Below are 19439 nucleotides of genomic sequence, written 5' to 3'. Positions count from 1 at the left end.
GAAGAAAAGTGAAACACGTAGAAAAAATGAGATATACAAAAATTACCATAGAAAAAAATGAGATATACAAAAATTATCACGTCAGTTAATACTTGGGTAACTTTTAGCATGAATTACGACCTTACAATGTCTTCCCCTGGAGTGAACCAAGTTTTTTAGTTCTGCAGCTGTTATAATGTGAAACCAAGATTGAATTATTGCTTCTATTAACTGGGTTTTATTGCTGGGTCACTTCTGACTAACAAGTTTCTTTAGTCGGCTCTGTAGAGTTTCAATTGGGTTAACGTCTGGGGTATTCCCAGACCATTCCAGCAGTGGAATGCTGGAAACTCCCAAAAAAAAGTGGTGTTATTAGCCATCAAACCTCAATAATACACTTTTCCCAAAAGGTTTCCACAATTTTGGCCACTGCTGTATATTTACTTACAACTTCATTAATTATCTGAGTACAGATTTGGCATACTGTGGGAATAACATAGTCTAATATCTGACTGAGGATATCGGACTGGCAGAATCCTTTCTTAGTGCGTACTTCCAATATCAGAAGTGAGAGAAAAAGCGCTGAACAGTACAGTCCTATATAATTTACACAGAAATAAGCCTGATAAACTCCAGTGGGAGTTTGCGTTAAGAAGATTTAAAGGCTTGCAACCTTCTACCCAAAGCAGAAGCTGACTTGATGACACCTAATTGACTAATAAAGAAAGGGGGAAATGCTGTCACTGCATATCTTTTCTTCACTCCCTTTCTGAATAGAAAAGTAAATATAAAAGGGAAGTCCCCATAGATCCATTTTGGGAAGATTTGTTGGGTTTTGAGAGGCAGGAATACCTATTGAAACACTTAAAGTATCTTGCTGTCTAAAAAGGGGAAATATCAACCTCAGTTTTGAAACATGAGTGTTTTCTTAAGTCCATGCAAGGCTCAGTGAACCCATCTTGCTGCTCAAACCCACTTGCATTTTTTAAAAAAAATACAAGAGAAAAGAGTGCTAAACCTACATGAATGAGGTGGGGGAGGGAGGCATACTTTTCATCCTGATATATAGGTCTGTAAAGCTGTTAAAAGATGAACTGGAGAGTTGGCAGTTCGGCTGGGCAGGTTTTACAAGTAACAGATTTAAAATCAGCCCTCTAGGCTCTTTCTTTGACATGTGACTTGAAGTGACCTGGGAGGTTTGTACAGTAATCTTGCCTTTCTGAAGAACTTGGGAATTGACCCTTCTTGTGTAATCCTGGATTTACAAGGTGTAAGAAAACAGAGGGTTGCAAAAAGTAACTTCTATCCCTGTCATGATTACTAAGTGCCCAGTCCTTGAGCAATCCCACATGCTTGCTGACTCTTCCCTTCTTGTTTATTTTCCTTTACTAGGGCACTGAAACACCAGAGAGTAGCTACGGGGACCGTGAAAGTGCCTTCAGCGAATCAGATCTCTTTCCAGATGAAGACACCATGACCTTGGCCCAGCAGGAAGTCCACCATGAGTCTGATATGGACAGTGCCATTGAAAGTAACCACAGTCCAGAAGCATCAGTTGTGTGCAAGGTTGAGAAGGATGGTGTGTTGAATGGCCTCTTCCTGCCTGGAGATAAGTGAGTACAAATACTGTTGGAAAAGCTATTGGTGTTTTTTTTTAAATCCTTTTAAAAAGCCTTCAGCTGTAGGCCAGGTCCTTCCTCATAATAGGTATTGATGGATGCATCGCTTCCACATCGTTGGCTACCAATGGCAGCACAGCTGATGAAAATGTCTCTCAGTTGCAGCATATATAAAGGGGGCAGGAGAGAGAGACACACACAGCTGAGACCCATCAATTTGCTAACTTCCAGTCTTGGATTTTTGCTAACTTTTTGCATTACTCTTGAGAGGATCATTCTCCTTGGCCTTGGTTCTCAGGTTGTTAAATAAGGAATCAAAGTCTTTGTAGGAGTTGTCAAAGGACTGGTCCAAATAATTTGTGGATAGTTTTCTACCTGTGGATTTAACAGAGAAACTGAGATAAATATAGAAGAAGCGCTGCTAGACTAACTCGGAGGACAAAACCAATAGTGGCTAGGTAATTGGAAGCACAACATAGTTGTACAGATAGAGGCTGCAGATTGGCTGAAGCACTGCAATATAATTGGATAACTTCCTGCTTTTCAGATGCCTGCAGTCCTTCAGCTACCCACAACTCCCCTGCTTCTGTCTTCCTGACCCAGTGCCCCTGGCAAACGTGATGATGGATGCTGCTTCTACTGATTTCTTGAAAAATCTATCCCTCTAGAGCAGTGTTTCTCAACCATGCCTACTTTAAGATGGTGGATTTCAAGCTTAAGGCAGCTTACATGGAAATCTTCAACAACCTTTCCGTCAAATCCCACAATATTCTAACTCAGGGATTTTCCCATTGCTGGCTTCAGAATTCGGGAATTGAAGTCCATCCATCTTAAACTTGCCAAGGTTGAGAAACATTGCTCCAGAGCAGGGGTGTCAAATTGACGGCCCGTGGCCGGATGTGTCACATGCAGGCCACACCCACCCCAGCTCCACGGAAAAAAAATGTCATGGTCCGTCACGTGATGGCAACGTGATGCGGCAAGTTTGACACCCGTCTTCTAGAGTCTTCTCAGTTAAGAAATCAAATACAAAAAAGAATCACTTACTGAATGTTGTACAGTGAGCTCTATAGTTTTGGTTTTTTTCTGCTGCTGTAGAAGCCTAATGTTCATAGAGGCCTCAAGAACAAAAGTGAAATCTGTGACTTATTCTTAATGCGAGATTATTGAGTGACTGGCCCGAAGTTCACTCATCTGGCTTTCATGCCAAAAACGGAATTAGAACTCCTGGTTTCTAGCCTGGCACATTAAATATTCTAGGAATTCTTTCTTCATTGCACTGGTACTTGTACACCAGTATATACAAAATAATGTTACTAATATTGGTCCTACCATGTTTCCCTGAAAAGAAGACCGGGTCTTATTTTCTTTTGACCCCCCAAAAAATGGCTCTGGCTTCTTTTCGGGTGAATCTACTTATTGACTCACCTCGCCACTGTGGCACCAATAGCCTCACTTCTGTGGCCGCTTGCTGCTGCTGCTGCTCGCACGCGTTGCCTCCAGCCTCTGTTTCACCATCAGAGCCTTTCGGAAAGTTCTCTGCAGCTGACAAACGGGCTCCGGATTGATGTGTGCAGCGCCCCTGCCCCCCTGGCTTCCGCTTCGCCATCAGAGGCCTTCCTGAAAGCCTTCTGCAACCAAGAAATGAGGTCCGGTTTGACAGCACGTCGCCCCCGGCCTCCATTTTGTTGTCAGAGCCTTCCGGAAAGCCCTTTGCCGCTGATAACAGAGCTCCAGATCTAGAGCTTTCCGGAAGGCTCTGATGGCAAAATGGAGGGTGAGGGCGACACGTGTGTCAATCCAGACCCTGTTTCTCAGTTGCAGAAGGCTTTCCGTAAGGCTCTGACAGCAAAACAGAGGCCAGGGGCGACGTGTGTGAGCCGCAACAAGTGGCTGTAGAAGAAGGTGAGGCAGGTGATGGGGTGTGCGAGGCCTTATAAGTAGGGCAGCTTCATTCCCCATCCCCACCCTAGCTTAATTTTTACCTTGCCCCACCCCCTGCACCCCAGGGTTGGCGGGGTTTTAATTAGGGCTAATTTTGGGGATGGGCTTAATTTTTGAGCTCATACATTCAAAAACATGATAGGGTTTCTTTTCAGGGTGGGTCTTGTTTTAGGGGAAACACGGTAGTTGCCTAACGCTCCTGGTTGTGTTGGCATGATAGCAAAAGACCCTTTGTGTGAGTATCCAAGAGCTTTATTGATATGCACCATAAGCCAGTGCGAAGCAACTGAAATCTGCTTTGACAAAGCTGTGGAGGTGACCTGATTCGGTTCACTGAATCAGAAAGGCCACCCAGTTCATCTTGTTGAAGCAATTTGGAAAGCTTTGAACTGCATCAGATCAAAGCTGAAGGAGACAGTTTCCCATCACTCTTTATTTCCCATCGCTGGTTAAAATGCTTCTACTAAAGTGGCAGCTCTTAGATCGCTACTCATGCAAAGCCACCTAGCCTGGACAACCAGGCTACTCCTGGTTGTCCAGGCTAGGTAGTTTCTGTTGTACACCTTCCTTGTTGTAGGTTTGTTTTTGCTCTGCTGCCGTCACTCTTTTCCGGTTTGGAAATGATTTATGTCTAAAGCAGGGGTGTCAAACCCGATTTCATTGAGGGCCTCATCAGGGTTGTGTTTTGCCTTGCAGAGTCAGGGTGGGTGTGGCCAGCTCGATGTCACTCATGTCAGGGGCACCTGTGGTGGCTCAAGCGCTCTCCCAGTGAAAACGGACTCCCGAGCTCCGTTTTCAGCTGCCATAGCCTCCTGCAACCCTCTGCCAGTGAAAACGGAGCTCGAGAGGGCCGCATGTGGGACAATCCCTACAGTGGGACAACTCCCACCTGGCACAACCTCTACAGTGGGACCTAACCTGCCAAAAGACATTCGAAACACTAAAAGAACTTTTTGCAAAGGAATCGGTACTGAAGCACCCCGAACAACCCTTTGTCATCCAAGCAGACGGCAGCAATGTGGCAGTGGGAGCATGCTACTCCAAAGAAATAGCATAGGCACCTCAGATCATCAGTTGGAGGGGTTTGCTACATTTCTAAGTCACCCTTCTATCTAAGTCACCCTTCCATCAAGTTGGTCAGGGCATCATAGGTACTTTTCTTCTAGCTTCATAACATTCCTGAACTCATTAGTCTAAAGGTCACTCCGTAAGTGTCACATCTAAATAAGTATATGAATCTAGTTCTTTCAAGACCTAGCTTAACATGCAAACTGCAGAGTCTTCTACCTTACATAAAAATTTGTGTTGTATAAATCTTCCCTTGCATTTCTCTATCATTTAAAAGAACCGAGTAGCATTTGATAGCTGGGTGCACTTAGGTTTGTTAGGGTCAAAAGCTGAAAGGGGGTTACATATTAAGAGTCTATCTTCTCCTTCCTCTTAACAGGAAAAATTGCTAGGGCATCTTTGTGTGCATGAGATGTTGTATATGTCTAGCAAGTATATGTGTATCCTGGCATTCGTGCATTTGCTGAACTGTACATTGTGGGCCAGTGAATCCCACACACACCAAAGGCTGCCTACCCCAGTCTCGAACTCTTTCTATAAGAATGATGTGAGCTTCCCCTGAAAATGGAGACAACTGCTAAGGAAAATGTGAAACATCTGTGGGAAGAAGAAGGAGAGATTGACAGGGAAGAATAAATTTCAGCAAGTTCCAGGAACTCATAATTATGTGTATATGAATCACAATGTGGTATATATTAGGATTGTGTACAGTATTTGTAATTATACAGAGTTCTTAGAAGAGTTTAAACGTTCAATCAATGGCAAACTACTTCTGTATTATTGCCAAGAAAATTACATGGATGTGTCTATAAAGACACCGAGAGGAGACTATATATTTATGGTATAAAAATTGTTTATAGCAATGTCACTCTGCATTAGATAAGTGATCCTAAAAATAGGGAGGAGGAATGAGTTTTATGTGTCTCCTTCGTTTTGAATTCAAGAACTGAATTGTCTTGTGTTTTAGCTTGCTGTTCTAACATTTCTCAGCCAGCTTGAGCCCATCTTCTCAAAATGGCATCCTCCGGCTTTTGGAAGCATTTAGTGTTTTGAAGTAGAAAGCTTATTGTTAGGATTGTGTCGTGATGTTTCCTTTCTTTTCCTCCAAGATCAAATCTGCTGAACCCTGCATCTTCTGATCTTTCCACCTATTCCACTGCCTCTCTGATCAGTAATGAAGAACAATTTGAAGATTATGGAGAAGGAGATGATGTAGACTTCACCCCCAGCAGTCCTTGTCTTGATGATGAAAGCAGGACACATGCCTATTCTGACCTTGGCTCATCCGTTTCTTCCAGGTTGGCTACTTTAATACATGCTATGCCTCACTTTAGGTTGGAGATGGAGAAAGGACTTAGGAAGATAACTATGACTTAATCAATTGCTTTGATTATGAACTCCATCTTTTGCTCCTGCCTTCTTTTGGCAGAAATCTTGCAATTATCTTGCTCAAACCCCAAGACAATGAATTGGAAATGCAGCATATCATCTTATATAATAATACTAATACTAATACTAATAATACTAATAATACTAATAATAATAATAATAGTAGTAGTAGTAGTAGTAGTAGTGACTTCAGTTGAAATACATCAAGAAATTGTAGCTTCTTGCAAATAACACCAGCTGAACTGCAAAAAACTGCGCTACTCAGAACATCGTATATTTTAAGAAGACTCTTGGTTGATACCTAGGATGCTGGCAGCAACCCGTATCAACCATTAGCACCAGTCAATGGTATTTGTGATACATTTTAAGTGTCCAGTTGACTTGAGTTTCATGTTTAATGAATAAAAGAGATAATAAGGCAGATTGGAATGGAAAATACTTTCATATGTGTGATTTTTAATGCCAGAACTGAAAGACACTAATGGAAAGTCTGTGTAACAAGATAATTCAATATGGAATCTTTAGTCTTGTTAAAGTATCGGAAATTGCTATTGCTTATGTGGCCTGGAAATTTGTACAGTATTTTTTCCCCCAGGTTCATCAGATAAATTGGACTAACAATTTATGGATGGTCAAAGCAGGAGTTATCCAACTCAGATCCTGCAAGGATATGAGATTCCTAGGCTTCCCAGGGAGAAAAGATGCAACTATAACTCCCCTTCCCCACTTTACTCCAGCTGACCTCAATTGGTGCTGGGTGAGGAAAGTGTTCAACACCAGATCTCTCTCATTATTGGGGGCTGGGGGGTGGGATCTGAGGGGTTTGTCTGAGAATCTAGAACAGTTTTTCTCAACCATGAAAGCTTTAAGATATGTGGACTTCAACTCCCAGAATTCTTGAAATTAAAGTCCACATGTCTTGAAGTTGTCACGGTTGAGAAAGACTGATCTACAGGGGTCTCCAACCTTGGCAACTTTAAGACTTCTGGACTTCAACTCCCAGAGTTCCTCAGCCAGTTTTGCTGGCTGAGGAACTCTGGGAGTTGAAGTCTACAAGTTTTAAAGTTGCCAAGGTTGGAGACCCCTGATCTAGAAAGCTCTACTTATGCCTGTGAGTAGAACTGACATTGAGGAAAAAATAATGGAAAGTCAAATCCATTCTTCCTCCTCCTATCTGGAGGACAATTTAGTTTTCACAATTTTTTTTCTTCAGTTTTCCTCCTGAGAGAGAGAGATTTAATGAAATGAAGGAAGTGGTTTGTTCCCAGAGGCTGCCTACCTTGATAAATCTTCCTTAAGCAAACATGGCTGAAAATATCACCACTATTAATTCTGAAGTCCAACATGTTTTAAAAAAACTGAAATAAAAGAATAAGTGTTTAACTGATAGTCACTAAATGCTTGAAGAGAGATGTTTTGGTTGCAAGTCTTCCCTTTGGATTAAAAAATGTGGAATGTATATAGAGTAGTTAGAATAGACATGTCAGGAGCATTCTGAGAGTAAGGAAGTGCCTGTAAATCTTTGAATAATGGGATTTAAAAAAGAAACTACTGTATTTATGGCCATAAGCAGTGGTGAAATCCTTCTGGTTCTATCCGGCTTGCCAAACCGGTAGCACCAGCTGTGAGAGGCTCCCCCCACCCACTAGGGATGTCATTACGTCCCAGTTTTTTACCATCTGCGCATGCACAGAAAAGGCACGCACACGCTCCTGCGTGGTCCCATTCTCGAACCGGTAGCGAAGGTAAGTGGATTTCACTGCTGGCCATAAGGAGCAATAAATAAAACAAAATAAAATAAAGCAAAAACAACCAGAATCTAGCTTGACCTCATAATGCCTGTAGGATGTGATTTAGTAACGCACTGTCTTTCCACCAATAGTGCTGGTCAGACCCCACGGAAAATGAGGCATATCTATAACAGTGAGCTCTTAGATGTCTACTGCACCCAGTGCTGCAAGAAAATCAACCTCCTTAATGATCTGGAAGCCAGACTGAAAAACCTAAAAGCCAACAGGTGAGTAAGCCCAATGAAGCTTCACTGAGAATCCGTTGAAAAGAATGTTGGGAATAAGTATATTCAGCAATCTTTGGGTATTTTTATTTTATTTTTTAGTGAAACAAGCTTTGCTAGGGTAAGATACCCTTTTATAATGGTGGTAGTTAACCAATTATTTTGTTGTTACAGGACTAGATTCACTTTCATGATAGTTAGTCCCATTAAATCTAGTTGACCTTGCTTCTAAGTAGACTTGTAGAGTCAGTTAAAGCCTTTTTAACTGAATGCTTTGCACAGCGGTGAGATCTCAGTTTTAAGGCCCTTTTGAAAGACACTCAGTAGAAGTTGGTTATTCAATTTATAATTTAGTAAGCAAAATCTATTTCTTGCTGTTAAAAGGATGGGCTTTCTTGAAAGGATACATTTTTTTATCATTGAGTAAAGCACTAGTGCCTCAACAGTTTTGAGAAATAAGTCAGCATATTCTAGCCGATCAAAAATTGGCCTCGTTGATTTGATTCAAGTTTTGGGGTTTCTGAATATCTGTAGTCTACAGTGCCTACATGTGTGTCAATGGCTACACTGCTCAGCTACTGTGCTTATGTAAGGTGTCAGCGTCTTATCCCCACACTGAATGCTGCCAAAGACTTTAGCTAAAACTCAGTTTATACTATAGTGTCTTAATGCTGGAACAACACTAAAAAGGCTGGCGTTTACTGTGGCACTGAAAAATGAGTCACGCTCTTTGCTATATCTTTCTAAGGACAGTATTTTCCCCCATGCTATATGTGAATATATAGTGATTGGTCTTTTTCCCATCATCCATGTAATTGTAACAGCCTTTTAAATAGTTAATAGGAAGGGAGTGATAGATTTCATGCTGCTTCGTTGTTGTTTTTTTCTCTTGTGCATGGAAATTCCAGGTTCAGTTCATGATCAAGTTTAGGGAAAAATGTGTAAGATTTTGTGCCTTGGGATGAGGCTGTTATTATTGATATGACTTCACTATTTGCCTTTATTTACACCTATCTTACGCTCAGTCCAAAGATACAGCCATTAGACAGCAACCACTGAGTTTCTCTGCTCCCCTGAATTTCAAGTATTACCACAGTGAATTCTGGAATATTCTGATTATTTGAGATTCCCATTTATGTATTAACTCTGATCGTTTATTGACAGAAAGAACATTACTTTTTTTCCCATACTGGAACAGAGTCTGCATTGTTGGCTCTTTTTCTTCCATTTTATACTGAGGTTTAGTTTAATAATTATTCTGTTACTGTTCCTTTGCCACTGACCTATGAATGATGAAATTCCTACCATTATTCTCAGTTCCATTAAGTAATACCCTTCCAAATGTTGGTTTTAATGTATAATGTATATTTATATTTCATATTTCTTAACCACCCTTCTTCCTCCGTATTTATCTTGCATCCAACTTTCTATCCAAAAGGACAGCAAACTTGGTAGCTAACAATAATGATAAAATGCACACCTCAATATTACAAAAAAAAATAATCCCTGAATTAAAGAAAGAGTCCAAATCTCTTTTGGCAGTTTTAACTTCCCATTTCAGAAATCAGTAATCCAAATTTTTTTAATCAGCATGGAACTATGTGTAACAGATTTAAAATATAAAAAATTGCTCTCTCTTCAGTGCCTTTCAATGATGAATTTATTTATTCCTTTGATCATTTAAAAAAAAATTGCTTTGCACATTAATTATCGGAAATCATTGGTATATGTTAAGATGATGTTAATGAGAACAGCTTTAAAAGAGAATAAAATTCATGGAGGATAAAATCATCTGTGACAATCAGTTATGAGGGCAACATGTTTTCTTCAGAACAAAAATATAATGACTCTTGAGTGCCAAAAACTGGGAAGCAAGAGTGGCAGGAAACTAGTGAAGTGATGTTTGTCAACTTCCAGAAAAACCTGGAATGCTTGATTAGATACACATTTGGTCTGATCAGGCAAGACCCTTCTTACATAGATACAGCACAAGCAATATATGCTACATCTTGAACTTACCCAGTAAGTATTCTCAAAATGGACAATGAAGGAAACTGAACAGAGTGCAACTCCACACAACATGCCAATTGGGACCTACTCTCAGATTGTGTTGCATTTGGGGGGCATTTTAAAGGGTTTTAAATGATTTCAAGGGTGCCACCCCATTTTTAACTCCTCCAAAATCAAAAACTGAACCGAAAAGGGGTTGGTCACACCACATTTGATGTGTTATCAAAGCATCACTAGGTGTCCTTCTTCGTTCTTTCATAAGGTCTGGAAGCCATTATTATTTAAAGGATTGAGAGTGATAACTCTCAATCCTTTAAATGCTGCTTACCTCAGCCTACTGTAAAAAGGGTCTAATTGTGAGCAGATAATTGTGGCGCAGACCTCCATAACTGATTCAGGAGCCTATCCACAAAATTCTGTGGGCTTGCTGTCTAATATGAAGGTTTGAGGTTGACTTTTTATTATGTTTTAATGACTCAGCTATATTCCAGAATTATTGGAATGGGAACATTTATTGCAATTAAAATCTCTTGCATCTATTTTTTTTTTAATTCCAGCCCAAACAGAAAGATCTCTAGTACAGCTTTTGGCAGGTAAGAGGCATGGTAGATTATTATCAAATCTAAATCATTTATATCTGCAAGCACATTTTTAGACAATTGCATGGGGAAGGAAGAGCCACATGGTTTGAATAATATCTCAATTCAATTGTATCAAGGCACTTTTTGATCTGTAGTAAAGGCAACCTTTTTCTGTCCCAAAGTACTTAGTCAGTATCAGAACTAAAATGGCAGAAGCTCAGCAAATTCAGTTTTTTGTGTTCTTTGAGATGTTGCCTGGGAAGGCGGGGTGGGGGGCGGGAATCCTCTCCTTGAGGACAAAAAAATTCCTCAGTAAGTAGATAAGCAGTAAGATACAGGACAGATATGATTCAGTTATCTTGATTTTGCATTTGCTAAGATTTTCTTTCACTTCCACTGCAAAAGTAAAGAATACCTCAGCGCTGTAAAAAGTGAGCAGAATACAGTGGGGCGGGTGGGGTGCCTGTATCAGGATAGGCCTACTCTCAGAACAGTGCTTAAGGCACCGGACTAGAAAATGGGAGACTGTGAGTTCAAGTCTCGCCTTATTAAGCATGAAAGCCAGCTGAGACACCTTGGGCCAGTCACTCTCTGCAAGCTCACGTCCCTGCCCTTATTTTAAAAAGTCATTTTAGAATGAATATTAAATATTTGCACTGGATATTAGTGGCATTTTCTCTGTGTTGTTCGTCAACACTGGAAGCTCCCCCCCCCCACTGAATTACAGAGTTGAAAGGGCCATTCAGGCCACCCCATCCCACCAAATGCAGAAATCCCAATGAAATCATGTTCTGAAATCCCTTTTCCAACAGGTGCTTCCCAAAGAGTGTTTAATCTTTTCTTGTCTTTCCAGGCAGCTTTTCCACAACAGCAACTTCAGCAGTAGTAATGGCAGCACAGAGGACTTATTCAGAGACAGCATAGATTCGTGTGACAATGATATCACCGAAAAGGTAAGCTGTTTCTGCATCCCTCTGAAATAAAAACAACACTGAGGAATTGGTTGACGTACAAAAGAGGAAGAATGAAGGCGGTTTCCAGATTTTTGACAGATCCAAGCCCAAAACGTTTTGCTCTCACTGACCTAGATCAATACAAAAATTATTGAGATTTGCAGTTGCAGCACATATTTGATTCACCTGGTGAGGAATTATTGAATTATCTGGTAAGGAAGTCTGGGAAGTCTGTACTTGTACAATCTAGGCTTCATTTATATGAAAACAAATAAGTGATTTAATTAGATCAAAGACAGAAGAATGGAAGAATTATGCAAAGTTTGTCTAGAAAGATAGTTTGATACTAAAAGAATGGATGAGATCCATTCTGACTTCATTCTCCTCTACTTTCCTAGGGGCTTAGCCAGCTCACATCCTATTTCCTTTTGCAGGTGACGTACTTAGAAAAAAAAGTGACAGAGCTGGAAAATGATACCGTAACAAATGGGGACCTGAAGAGCAAATTGAAGCAGGAGAATACACAACTAGTTCACAGGTAATTTAATCTGCTATCTACTCTATCCTTTTGCAAGTTTGCAGAAACTGGAAGCTCTCATTAGAATTCTTCTGTTTTAACTTATTTCCCGTCTGCTTTTGAAAATGAAAAAGTTTCTGACTTGAATGGGAATTGCTTGAAAACAGGGTAACATTATACAGGTAATCCTCGACTTAAAACTACAGTTGAGCCCAACATTTCTGTTGTTAAGCGAGACAACTAAGTCAGTTTTGTCCTATTTTAAGACCTTATTTGCCATAGTTGTTAAGTGAATCACTGCAGTGAACTTAGTAACATGTTTTTTAAGTGAATCTGGCTTCCCCATTGACTCTGCTTGCAAAAGGTGACCACATGACTCTGGGACCCTGCAACTGTGATAAATATGGATCAGTTGCCATGTGCCTGAACTTTGATCATGTGACCAAAGAGATTCTGCAGTAGACATGAGTATGAAAAACAGTCATAAGTCACTTTTTCAATGCCGTTGTAACTTTGAATGGTCACTAAACAAATAGTTGTAAATCAAGGACCACCTATAAACTGGTGAGAAAGTCTCCTTCAATAATGTTTTCTTTGGCCCTCTGGATTAACAGAGCAAGGTGCTCTAGATAAAGGCTAGTGAATATGCATTGCGGTGGACAAAAGCAATATTTTATTTTTATTTTTCCATCCAAGAAATAGAGGGAAATTTTCTAAATGTAGTTGGTAGTTTAATGTGTCAAAACATTATATCAGGTCAATGTTTTACGTTGGGGAAGTGGGGGCAATTTAGAGTTGGGGCCTTCTAGAGGTTTCAAGTGATGTAATGATATCGTCAGAAGAGAGAGAACTGAACATTTTTGGACTGTTGTTTCAGAGGCTTGGGAAGGGGAGGACGTGACGCATTATTTGCAGAAATATTAGAAAACGGGGTATAGCAAATGTGCTCAGTGAGGGTCTGTATCTGTGGCAGCAGATTGGAGAAGGCCGTATAAAGAAAATTCACCTTTGTAGGAAATGCTAAATCCGGTGGATAGCTGAAGTAATTCAGATATGTTGCTACCAAACTGAATGAAATCTATGTGGTTTAATTACATCAGAGTGCATGAGTTAGAAGAACTGCTGAAAGACCAGGAGACTTCAGCTCAGCAGACCCTAGAAGAAGAGATCAAGAGGCACAGAGAAGCCTACAGCAAATATGAGAAGGAGAAGAGCACGGAGATTGAGCTGCTAAACACACGGTAACAGCCCAGGACTGTTTTAAACTACCATTGGCTTTGTCTCAAAGTGATCAGAATCAGGGGTGAAATGTAAAATTTGTTACTACCCGTTCTGTGGGCGTGGCTTGGTGGTGGTGGGTAATGTGACTGGGTGGGCGTGGCCAACTTTTTTTTTTACTTTTAAAAGCATTTTTTCTACAACCTCTTCGGCTGAAGAGATTGTAGAAAAAATGCTTTTAAAAGGTTCTGACAATCCCAGCTGAGCTGCGCGATCATCAGAGGCTTTTTTTAAAAACTTTTAAAAGCATTTTTTCGGCCGAAGAAAAAATGCTTTTAAAAGTAAAAAAAAGAACCTCTGATGATCGCACGCTTCAGCTGGGCATGGAGCAGGGGGCAGGGATTTTTGCTACCGGTTCTCTGAACCACCTGCCACCAGATCGGGTGATCCGGTCCGAACTGGGAGCATTTCACTCCTGGTCAGAATTCTTCTTGATTTTTTTCCCCATTTCAGATTAAGAGTGGTTCTACATGTGCATTTGCCATGGTTTCTCTTTTTCCCCATGCAGTGGTTGAAAAACCCACTGTTCCAAAGGCAGTAATTTATTTATCAAATGTACATAGCCTCTCATCTTCACAAAGGTGATTCTGTTCAGTGTATAATAAAATAAGTCTCTAAAACTTATTAAAACAATTCAACGTAAATATAACTATGACTACAGAGGACTGGAGCAGCATCCTACACATAATGCAGCCATCCCTATTGGTAACATCAATTGGATGATTTTTTTTAAAAAACTCCATATTAGACAGAGTGACTGCTTTTAGATTGCCTACTAAACTTTATGGCTCCGCCCCCTTAATTTTTATTTATTAAATAAAAAAATAAAAGCCATCTCACTATTGGATGCTGCCCATTTCATTAATCCTAAACTATATCCGATGCTATCCATCTGAATAATCCTAAACTATACAGTCTCTCATTGGGTTTTTCAGTTTGCTACATGTGTATCATCACATGTTCGTTTCCTCTGGGTACTCCTATTTCTGGAGATGGCTGGGAATGTATATCCGAGCAAGGGAAATGGAGTATGAACTATCCCCTTTAAGAAGAGTGGTTTCTTTAGGTATTTGATGCAACTTAGAACATGAGAAAATTATTTTTTTCAAAAATTCATCAGTTATTAAGAAACTTGGGTACTTTAGAGCTGATATGTGGTTGCTTTTACCGTTGGCTTTTCATAGGTTGCCCCTGGTGAATCAAATTTAGCTGTATCCTAGCAGAGCAGATAAACAGCTTTTGTTTTCTAGACATTCAATTACCAAACTTCTGCCTCGCCTTCAGGGTTCAGCAACTGGAAGAAGAAAACTGTGAGCTCAAAACCACTGTCCTACGACTGAAATCACAAACTGAGAAACTGGATGAGGTAACAGAGTTTTGCAAATGTTTGCTATATATCTCCCTATTCCAAGTAGTCTCAGTCTAGCCAACTTAATTTTTAATTCTCTGGGTGAACTGGTTTATAGGTCAAGACATAGTATTCTATTGCAGCAGTACTGCTGGGATCAGGCAGTGGAAGCAAAACATATACAAAACAGTATAAAATCTTGGCCTCTAGTCCTCCTACATTGATAGGGTAAACCAAGAATAATAAAATGAGGCAGAGTTGTTTAGTAGAGTTTTGGGCTTTTAAAATATGTTGCTTCAATCTTGCATGTTATTTTTTAAAAAATATTATTATCTGAGCAGGACTGCTGCCAGTAGAGCCAACATGTTTGACCAGAAGACCAGGAAAGGGATTTCTGAGTAGAAGCAATCATAGGAGACAAATAGGTTTTCGGAGATACCTTGAGGAAGCAGCACTTGGATATACTATTGTTATCTTTTGTCTGGTCAGTTGTTTGAATTGGCTGCAACTAACACATAGATTGGCAGTATGGAAACTTGGATCCCAGATTCCCGGCTCAGAGCTAATTAGGAACAGTTTGGCATGTCTTACAGAATTTGGGAAGCATCAACTTCCTAGGACAATGGCTGCATGATGGTGCTCTGGGAAGCCAACTGAACTAATTTATAAGCAATATACATATGATATCTGTCAGACCAAGCTATGTTGCAGAAAACGATTAAAGTAGCATCCACCACTGCTTTATGTGGGGATGTGACTTGAGTGCCTGTGAAAAATCTAGTTGTGAAGGGCAGAAGTTTATGTGGCTCCCTATTTGGGGTCTGGTAGCTTTGTTGTACTTCGTTCAGTAAGTCACAGGCTTGGATTTCTCTGTGGCCAAGAGGGACTTGATAGTAGGGAACATGCATACAATGGGTGTGTCTAAAGTTATGTATGTTCTGTAACTAGAATTTGTTTGCAGTATCAAATCATCCCCTTTCCTCTATGACTTTACAGCTCTATAGCAATGAGTAGGAAAGTCAAAGAAGATTCTTTGGTTGCTTGATGTGTTTTTTATTTATATGCCATTTTTCCTTCAGGAGCTCAACTTTCCCTCCTTCTATCCCATCCCCTTGCTATAAAATGTAGGGTAGATAGGACTGAAAAAAAGTACCGGGAATTGGCTCAAAGCCATGCTATAAGGCTTCTAGGACTGATGGTGGACTACAGCCTGGGTCTCCCTCGATCCTAATCCAGAGGTGAAATTCAGCAGGTTCTGACCAGTTCTGGAGAACTGGTAGAGGAAATTTTGAGTAGTTTGGAGAACCAGTAAATACCACCTCTGACTGGCCCCACCCCCATCTATTCTCTGCCTCCCGAGTCCCAGCTGATCGGGAGAAATGGGGATTTTGCAGTAACCTTCTCCTGGAGTGGGGAGGGAATGGAGATTTTACAGTATCCTTCCCCTGCCATGCCCACCAAGCCACGCGCACAGAACCCGTAGTAAAAAAAATTGAATCCCACCACTGTGACCTAATCCAGTGTTTTAACCACTACACCACATTGGTTGCCATATTCCATTCTTCAAAGAAAATCAGTAATTTCCCATAGAGTTTTCTTTATGGCAGAACATTTAAGTGAGAGGCCTGACATTTGGCCTTATAACAAAAGAACCAAACAATCTGACATTTTTTTTTTATTTTGTCACAACAGTATATACAATCATCAACATAAACAATAACCCATCATGAGAGGAAAAAAAGTGTATATAAGTAAAAGTAAAAGTATGCATATAATACTATAATGAAGAGAACAATAGGACAGGAACGGTAGACACTTTTGTGCTCTTATGCATGCCCCTTATTCTATACTGCACATTCCCCAGTAGTCTTTGCGATTGCTGACTTAAACCCTGTTGATATTGCTGTTATATTGAAAAAGAATTTGCTAGGATCAAATTCCACACTGTGGTAACTTTTTATAGTTGTTGATATTCTTAGAACTGATGCTATAGGTGCTCTAATTAACAAATTGCCATGCTAACATAGCATTTTTGTGGGTTAAGAATTAGTGTAAATGCTGCTGGAACGGAGTAAGTAATATATCGTCTTTCTTGCAAGGGATGAATGTAGGTCAGTCAAAGGAAGGCAAAATGGTTACGTGTAAAAACATTTCTGTTCGCCTTATTGTATGGAATTGAGAATTGATTGCACTAGGAATGACTTAAGACTGTGTGGTGAAACTAGAAGAGGTAGTATCAAGAATGAAGGGGTGTTGTATGAGCATAGAATGAATAGAGAAAAGAACAGTGGTGATATCCAAATTTTTTTTACTACTGGTTCTAGGGGCGTGGCTTGGTGGACGTGGTGTGTCTTGGTGGATGTGGCAGGGGAAGGATACTGCAAAATCCCCATTCCCACCCCACTCCAGGGGAAGAATACTGCAAAATTCCCACTCCCTCCCCATTCCAGGAGAAGAATACTGCAAAATCCCCATTCCCACCCTACTTTGGGGCCAGCCAGAGGTGGTATTTGCCGGTTCTCTGAAGTACTCAAAATTTCCACTGCCGGTTCTCCAGAACCTGTCAGAACCTGCTGGATTTCACCCTGGAAAAGAGTAAATAGTATGTTCAGGTGGTTTGAGGGAATGATGAAGTTGCAAAACATAAAAAAAACCAAGGGGAACAGTAAGAAAGTCATAGTTGGACAGAGTTGGCAAGATCTTCAAAGAGAAAAAAGTGTACAGTTTAAATAACAAAAGGCAATATAACAGTCTTATTGACGTTTAGAAAACAGCCAGCCATTGTCTATCGTGTTCTGCAGATCTCAAACTAACTTATTGCATGAACTGAAGTTAGAATCTGAGGGCTGAGCAACACATTGGCATGGCTTATACATGGTTCTCTTCTCAAAGTTCTGAAAAGTTGAACAGACCCGCATTTAAGAAAAATTAACCTGCTTAATTTAAGCATGGGTAGGTTAATCTAAACCTACCCATGATGGTTTTCTACATGCCTATGCAAATTTCTTCCACCAACTCCCTGAAATGATAGTTTCCTGTACATTGAAAACTACCATTATAATTGCTGGCAGTTTGTAACCTTCTTTTCACATTCCTCAGGAGAGGCAGCGAATGTCTGACAGATTAGAAGATACCAGTCTGAGGCTGAAGGATGAAATGGATTTGTATAAAAGGATGATGGATAAACTGAGGCAGAACAGGCTGGAATTTAACAAGGAGAGAGAAGCCACTCAGGAGGTTGGTAACAATTTTGGTGGCATAACAACCAGTACATCTTCCGTCTCCCCTCTTGATGCTGATGTTTCAGATGCTGATGTTTTACACGAAGGTATCATGTTTTCAATACTGTGTTTTCCCGAAAATAAGACCCTGTCTTATATTTTTTTTGAACCCCAAAATAAGTGGTTGGCCTTATTTTCGGGGATGTCTTATTATTTTGGGGCGCATGGAACAAGATGGGGCCCGATGATTGCCAGCTCCGTCTCCTTAAACCTAACCAGAGGAAATGGTGGGGACCAGCTGCGCATGTGTTTTAATATTTTGGGAGAGGGCTTATTTTCAGGGGGGCTTATTTTAGCACATGTGCTCAAAAGCCCAATTGGGCTTATTATCCAGGGAGGTCTTATTTTCGGGGAAACAGGGAAAAGTTTTAAAACCGGCATGGTGGCTTGCCTTGTGTCACTGAAGCAGGGGTGTTATGAATAACGGCTGGCTAGCAACCATTTTCAAAAATCCATTCCTAAAGTCCTTTCTGATATGCTACAGGGATTATTCCCAGGGGATGGCATGGTGATAAATCTGGAAAGTTGAAACTTGAATTGACTGAAATTGAAATGGATTGAAATTGAAATTGTTCCTTGTACGGCGACCTTCTCATGTATACACTCTGCTATGACATTTCTTTAAACAGCCTTTAGGCTTAGAAAAAGACCTGCAAAATACTGTCCTTGAGTGTTTTCCATCCTTGATTTTTGTGACTATTTTACTTGTCTTGTCTTGTAATGTCTTTTCCTGTAATTAAAAAAAAAAGTTAATATTTCTAATACTGCCCAATAGCAGATGTCTTCTGAATAATGTACTATTGTTTAAAGCAGGGGTCTCCAGCCTTGGCAACTGGCTGGGGAATTCTGGGAGTTGAAGTCCTCCAGGCTTAAAGTTGCCAAGGCTGGAGACCCCTGCTTTAAAGCATACACAAAATCAACCTCTATAAAAGAGCAGATGAAAAAGAATACAAAATAAGCTTGTGTGGAAGCTACCTGAAGCAATACAAAAATATGGAATCTTTTGTAGAGAACAACACAACAGATAAAATAAAAATCAGAAGCAGCAAAAGCAATGGCAATAAATGGAACGTACAATGACAACAAAATAGCCATAAAACTATTGTAAAGGTGTAAAACCTTTACAGTAAAGATTCTTAAAGCAAACTCCACCATGCAAACTCCACCACCGATTGCCATTCAACTTGCCTCGTAGGACATACTGTAGGAAGCTGAAGAAAGGCCTCAGGAGAAAATCCAGGCTCCAGATAGATAATTTATTTTATTTTATTTTATTTTATTTATTTACATTTATATCCCGCCCTTCTGCGAAGACTCAGGGCGGCTTACATTGTGTAAGGCAATAGTCTCATTCTATTTGTATTTTTATATACAGAGTCAACTTTATTGCCCCCAACAATCTGGGTCCTCATTTTACCTACCTTATAAAGGATGGAAGGCTGAGTCAACCTTGGGCCT

The 19439-nt window shown here is 40.2% G+C and overlaps 1 protein-coding gene across 4 annotated transcripts in view; it reads left to right on the top strand.

The window, feature by feature from the left end:
* Positions 1–19439, top strand: part of RAB11FIP4 (RAB11 family interacting protein 4) — a 213138-nt gene that overhangs the window by 186020 nt on the left and 7679 nt on the right. For 3 of the 4 annotated variants that reach the window (XM_058173105.1, XM_058173107.1, XM_058173108.1), the window contains 9 exons: positions 1372–1592; positions 5720–5908; positions 7882–8016; positions 10581–10616; positions 11458–11557; positions 11992–12095; positions 13175–13315; positions 14637–14718; positions 17800–17937. In XM_058173105.1, the coding sequence (XP_058029088.1) occupies positions 1372–1592; positions 5720–5908; positions 7882–8016; positions 10581–10616; positions 11458–11557; positions 11992–12095; positions 13175–13315; positions 14637–14718; positions 17800–17937 (1146 nt within the window). The remainder of the gene's footprint in view (positions 1–1371; positions 1593–5719; positions 5909–7881; positions 8017–10580; positions 10617–11457; positions 11558–11991; positions 12096–13174; positions 13316–14636; positions 14719–17799; positions 17938–19439) is intronic. The other variant, XM_058173106.1, reaches the window with a different exon arrangement.

Source organism: Ahaetulla prasina, chromosome 2 (assembly GCF_028640845.1).
Source record: "Ahaetulla prasina isolate Xishuangbanna chromosome 2, ASM2864084v1, whole genome shotgun sequence".
In the NCBI taxonomy this organism is placed as follows: domain Eukaryota; kingdom Metazoa; phylum Chordata; class Lepidosauria; order Squamata; family Colubridae; genus Ahaetulla; species Ahaetulla prasina.
Note: the sequence above shows the minus strand (reverse complement) of the source record. Positions and strands in the feature narration are given on the sequence as shown.